The sequence below is a fragment of the Lichenostomus cassidix genome, chromosome 3, assembly GCF_008360975.1.
Source record: "Lichenostomus cassidix isolate B80296 chromosome 3, HeHo_3.0, whole genome shotgun sequence".
NCBI classification, from domain to species: Eukaryota; Metazoa; Chordata; class Aves; order Passeriformes; family Meliphagidae; genus Lichenostomus; species Lichenostomus cassidix.
The window spans coordinates 42,792,341-42,798,340 of record NC_139483.1 but is presented as its reverse complement, the minus strand read 5'-3'; the positions used below and the strand labels follow the sequence as shown (position 1 = coordinate 42,798,340).

The following is a 6,000-nucleotide window of genomic DNA, read 5'->3' as shown; positions in this document are numbered from 1 at the left end:
GCAGTTGTTGGAGTTGTACCTGTGCTCCTGTCTTGTGCCTTTACCCTCCTCATCTTCCCAAAGAAATAAGTTAAAAAATTCAGGTGTGTAATGTCTGTTAGTCTTTAGTGCCTGGCCATCAAGCAATATGAAGGGGACAAACAGCCTGGACTAGGGCCTGATTATTAATGTACACATTCACATCCCACACATAGCCTCTAAATATCCTTCAGCATATGCATGTATGGCTGCTCACTGATGCATTCAAAGATCAATTTTTCCTTTGGTCTGCTTCTGCTGGTTGTCTGTCTCCTGACTGATGCCTAACAGCATCTCTCTAGATGGATTTGTCCAGGTAGTCTAGAGCAGATGCTGTTTTGGACAGATGGGCTAGCAGTGTATCGAGATGCAGCCTTGGTTGCTTTGATGATCGTGTCTCTCCCCTCTGATCACTTTGGCCAAAAACTACCCACAGCAGGACTGCAATAGAGGTTCAGTCAAGAGAAGGAAACGGATAGCATTAACCGAGGCTGAGTTTAAAATCTTTTATTATTTAGCTTTGCCAAACAGATAATGGAATCTGAAGTTGATTTGCTAAAATGTTTTGAAGTGTATGCCACCCCTGCCTGAGACAAAGAGGATCTAAGTGGCAGCAGGGACCTTAGGCTATGGCAGCAGTTCAAAAGAACACTTTTAATTCTGTATGCAACAATGTAAACTTCAAAAATAGTAAACTATAACCTTTTTTCCCCCCCTTTTTACATAGCATGTGATCTATCACAGATAGAAATTTAATGGCGAACCAAAATCGCGTAAGTAAACATCCTGGTGCTTACAAGTTTCATAAAAAGTGTTACATCTGATGTAAATATCTTACATTTTTAACTCTTAACACTCACAATTATGGAGTAAAAGCAACTGGCGATTCACCCCCTTAGTCCATGCTCTCAGACTGTACATCAGCAACCACGCTCTTGCCAGCCCCTTGATCATTTTCGGTCGGATTGTCCCACACACGGCCAAGACTTCCCTTCCTCACATTGGCATTAATCAAGCGCAGCTCCACACAGGGGTAAAACCTGTGAAGTGAGAAGAGAACCAGGTCTCCTGCGCTCAAACTTGCAGTCCCCCGGGCCCCACGTTCCCACAGAAGCCACGGCGTGTATGGGAGGCACGTCCTGATGTCGGTGGGAATTTGGGGTCCTTTGGGGCCACAAACCTGAGCCCTGCCATTGCAAGTGCCTCGCAGCAGGACCTGGTTCTGCGTGGATAAAGACAAGAGTTCTGTAGAAGGCACTGGATTTCTCTTGCATGATTTTAAACGTGGACTACAGTCATATGCAGAATAAGGAGATTTGGGCTCTAGACTGCTTTCTCTCTAGTGCTTTAGTGCAAGCATTTTTTGCGCTTGAATTTTCCTTTTGCAGCGCAACATGCGCTCATTTACATAGAGCGATTTCTAAATCTTCCTTCCACTCTTCCCCCCATCTTCCCATTCCCTGAAAAGATTCCCTTGTTTTTGCTCCTTGATAACTTTCAAAGTACAGCTCTGGTCAAAAATAAACATGTGATGTAGCATAGCATTTGTTTCTTTTAAATCACAGTGTGCAATGCATCATTCAGTACCTAATGTTCAAAATGTCTGCCCTGCTTTTCATGAAAGTCATTCTTTAAAATAACCTATGCAAATATATTTTGACTATATATTACATTCATTTAAAAAGAGAAGAGAGGTTCTTGGTTTGCAGGTTTTTTCAGTGTACTACTTAAGTGAAAGGTCAGATGTGAAAAAAGTACAAGCAAACTGGACATGCCAAGACTCGATGCTTTAGATGGTGATCATATCAAAACTGTACAGGTATGTACACCGTGTTGGACAGGTGTGCTTCTTGCCAAGGAAAGACCTTTGCATCATCATATATAACGTTAACCACAACGTTTTGGTAGAAAGAGCATTTAATGAGCAAAGGATGACATGGAAGGGCGAGTTCTCCGGCTTTTGTTAGGCAGTCCTGAAGCAATGTCTCCATTCCCTTCGGGGATTTCTTCCTTCTTCCGCACTTTGAGACGTGTGAGGAGCTTTATTACCCAGACATCCCACTCCTCTGGCAGGAGCAACAGGAGGAAGCCCAGGCCAATAATGATGATGGCGATTACTCGGACGCTATTGAAGACAATTTCACTCGTGTAGTGATCAACAACTGTGTGGGACATTGAGTGGGTGTTATTACATGGGAAAAAGCATTAGTACAGTATCCCCTTCCCTCCCCTTCTCCCCAGCTCTGAGGGCTGGCTGTGGCAGCAGACTGTGACCATGGAGGCAATGACAGCAGGGCCACTATCCTTTCTGCTGGCTGAGCACACAGCAGGGTATGTCCCTGCCACCAACAGCACAGGAACTCCTGCTGAGGTCTGGGGATGCAGAGAAAGGGACATTTCCCTTCCCTGCACAAGAGCATCTCCATGCACATTTTTCTTACCCTGAGTGCCCTGCAGAGTAAGAAACCCTGCATGGGCTGAGCTGTGCACACATTCTGGCATCAGCCCAGAGCTGGGAGCTGCCACCTGCACAGTGCCAGCAGCTGAGCGTGCTGAGTTTTAGGACAGTGGCTCTGCTTTGGGTTGGAATTGTGTCTGCACTCCCCTGCCCAGCTCTCCCAGACTCTGCAGTCTCTTGGCTTTCACTATATTTCAGAAAACTGTGAGATAAATGTACCAAGCCATGCCCAAAACTGAATTGTCCAGTGCTCTTGATAAACACCTGCAATGTTACTTACCAAGGCAAGCAGAGTTACTGGTATATATCTGCTCTAAAATGTAAGCAACTTTATTTGTTTCAATCTAGTGTTAAGCCTGCCTTGAAGAAATCATTAAGAATTGATTTCTGCTTTATCCATGGGTTTTCATTCCAGCCCAGAGATGAATGACTTCAAATTTACTTTGTTTTTCGGTATGCAGGCTTCTTCAGATAGTAACTTAAAAACAAATTCTAGGGATAATGAATATTCACGTAATATTATACAATACATATTTTAACACATAAAGAATAAATTTTTAATCAGTGTCATCTCTGTAAGTCTTTGAGAGAAAATGCAAAACATGTTTAATAAATCTATTTGCTTGTATCCCTGCTGTGTATTTGAAAGGCCATAGGTTTAATATATTCATTAAGATGCAAAAGACAGAAATTCTTACCTGCATTCACTGGGACACTCAGTACAATTCCAAGAGAAATCAAGGTGGGGTAGGTAATAGCAATCCCAAAATTTAGTAGAATATTGAATGCTGAAGAAGGAAAGAAAAACACCTTTTAGTACAGTGAAATTAGGCAGAAGGAATGTCACTTGAAACATTTATGCTTTATTATTGTCTCTGTTTGTTGTTCAAATAAAGGGTACATCAACTTCTGTTGTTTTTCCTGAAGACACCAGTGGACAAAGGTCTGTCTGCTGCATGTCTACCTGCCTGAGACATTGCTGTTTCTGGGGAACTCTACATCCCTCTGGAGTCCAGTGGCAGGATCAGGGTGGGTTTTGGGTACAGCCTGTCTCTGAGTGTCATGTGCAGTAATTCCCACTCTCTATACTGATCTGGTGATCCACTTGGCCCTGCTGAAAGACTAAACACTCTTCATCTGGGAGATCTCAGATGAACAGCAGCTTCTGTCTGGATGCTTTTTCGTAGAAAAGCTGCCTCCAGTTGCAGGTGGAAGATGCTGTAAATCTAACCCTCTTCCAGGCAGGAGCTTGCTAAATATAATTTCATACAATGAAATACCATTACTACAGAATGATTATAATATCACTCCATTGTAATACCATACGCTGCTTGTGGAATGTTTCATGACAAATTAATAATTGCTTTTGGACCAAATTCACACTTGTTTTAAGGTGATTAGCTTTAGCAGAGTCAGGAGAGCCTTGCCAATACTGAGCTTGTCAGGAGCTGGGGCTCTGACTGTTTTTCAGTAGTAGCCATGTATTGCATACGCCAGTGATCCTCACCAGGTTCTGCAGCCCTTGCTTACAGACACCTTCCACTGAGTCCACTGGTAAGTAACCTGGAGGTACTTCTGCACTCAGGTGTTCTGACTGCTCAGGGTAGAAGGAGCTGGGACTCAAGACAGGGATAGAGAAGAACTATTTCCAGTAGATATTGATGTTTTAGGAGATGTGAGTCCATCATCCAGTTTAGAGACCAACTGTGGCAGCAAGTCAACTCATCCAGTTGAACAATGAACAACATCACATTTCTGGTAACCTGTAAAACTTAGATTGGCATCCCTCCCCAGCTGGGCTCATTTGGTGGCACAGCAGTGGCAGCAGAAGAGAGGATTGCCACCTACCAAATTTCCACCAACACATTGCAACACTACATTTTCAAAAGTTTCCTCCTCTTTAGGAGTAGCGATTAGCTATTACTGCAGGCAGCAGAGGCGTCAGAGTCTGGTCTTGGTTGGCCTGGCCTAACCTCCTTGCTGTGGGGCTGCTGATGAGCCCAAGCAGGGCTAATGCCTTCCCAGCAGGGCTGCTTCTGTCACAGCCTGGGCAAGCATCACCTGTGCCTGTGATGCAGAGTTCACAAGTAGGAGTTAGGACAAGTTTAGTTTTACAGTTTAGTCTCACATCACCGTCTAAGGAGAGCCACAGTATTTTGGTGTGGTAATAACTGCAGAAGTGAGGTCTACATTGCCCCTAGGAACGGACCCTCTCGTAATATCTCAAGCTAATAATTAAGCTGAGAAGAAGGGAAAACAGCTCCAGTATGGGAGAGCTTTGCAGCTTCCTCCAGTGGCCAGTTTCTAGCACCCTCCTCCACCCTGAGCACTGTGAGAGCCCCCACCATCTACTCACTCAATAAGAGAATTGAAAATCCGCAGAGGTTCCCCCAAGGAATGATGTCAAAAGAGCTCCAGTACTCCACTTTGGTAAAATAAAGGATGACAGGAATACAGGTAACAAAGAGAACGTTGAAGACAGCTAATACAGACAGGAATAAGGCAGCTTCTCCAAATTTAGCACTGCCCAAAAGAAGTTTGAATAAAACCTAAAAAAGGAAAAAACATGGGTTTAACTCTCTTGCACCACATCCCCAGAAGGCTGGTGTTCTCTTCTGGCAGCTATGCAGTGATGCTTGCTGGACACTTAGGAGGGCTGCTTATGAAACTGTGGAGAGGAACTTGTGTGGCCCAGCATTCTTCCTCCTGGCACCCACTGGAACACAGGCAGGGGCAGCTGCCCCCTGAGTCTCTGTGCACGTTCTGAAAGGAAAGGTCACTAACCCTAGCTTAGACCCTTCAACCATAACTTAGACCCTTCAGTCTTTTTTCTGCACCTCCAGAAAACTTGACATTAAGAAGACTGTGGAGCAGGGCATGGGGAGGAGTTGAAGCAATGTATTTTCTCCTTGCACAAGACATTGCTGGTCCAGGCCCTTGGCTGCCACCTGAGCAGTGCTGTGGTGGTGGGCAAGCACAGTCCATGCTGGATGGCTGTCCTTCCACCTTCTCCCCAGGAACTCATCTCCAGAAGGCAGATAGCAGAGCATCAGCTCCACAACCCAGAGCACAGATGCAGCCTGGCTAATAAGAGAGGGATTTAAATCCCTCCTGCAGGGAGGGATTTAAAAGCTTTGGTTTGTTGGTGGGAGAAGAAAAAAAGACAGTAGAAATGAAGGATGTGAGCAGCCCATCTGTGGCTGGGGCATGCCTGTGGACAGGTCTTGGCTGGAGTCTCAGCAGCTTTTCACCACAGAGCTGTTGGATATCATGCTATATGGGTACAGTTTTCCTCTGCTACTGGCTGCAAACCAGGACAGCGAATGGATTCTGACTTAGTGGTTTGTGTTGCACTGGCAGCTCCTTTCACCAGTGTCAGTTCTCTCCTTTGCCTACACAGAGCAGGCAAGTCTGCAGGGCTCTGCCCACTCCCACCACCCCACAGCCATCACTGGCCAGTGCAGTTGTGTTGCTGCTCTGCAATGTGGAGCAAAATGTCCCACAAGACACTTACTCCTCATTTG

The 6,000-nt window shown here is 45.1% G+C and overlaps 1 protein-coding gene across 3 annotated transcripts in view; it reads right to left on the bottom strand.

The window, feature by feature from the left end:
* Positions 1–509: 509 nt before the first annotated feature.
* The window catches only part of SLC35F3 (solute carrier family 35 member F3), a 166,345-nt gene continuing 160,854 nt past the window's right edge, over positions 510–6,000 (bottom strand). For all 3 annotated transcript variants that reach the window (XM_085055494.1, XM_085055493.1, XM_085055495.1), the window contains 3 exons: positions 4,833–5,025; positions 3,175–3,264; positions 510–2,180 (listed from right to left, as the gene is read on the bottom strand). In XM_085055494.1, the coding sequence (XP_084911620.1) occupies positions 1,936–2,180; positions 3,175–3,264; positions 4,833–5,025 (528 nt within the window). In that variant the 3' untranslated portion in view covers positions 510–1,935. The remainder of the gene's footprint in view (positions 2,181–3,174; positions 3,265–4,832; positions 5,026–6,000) is intronic.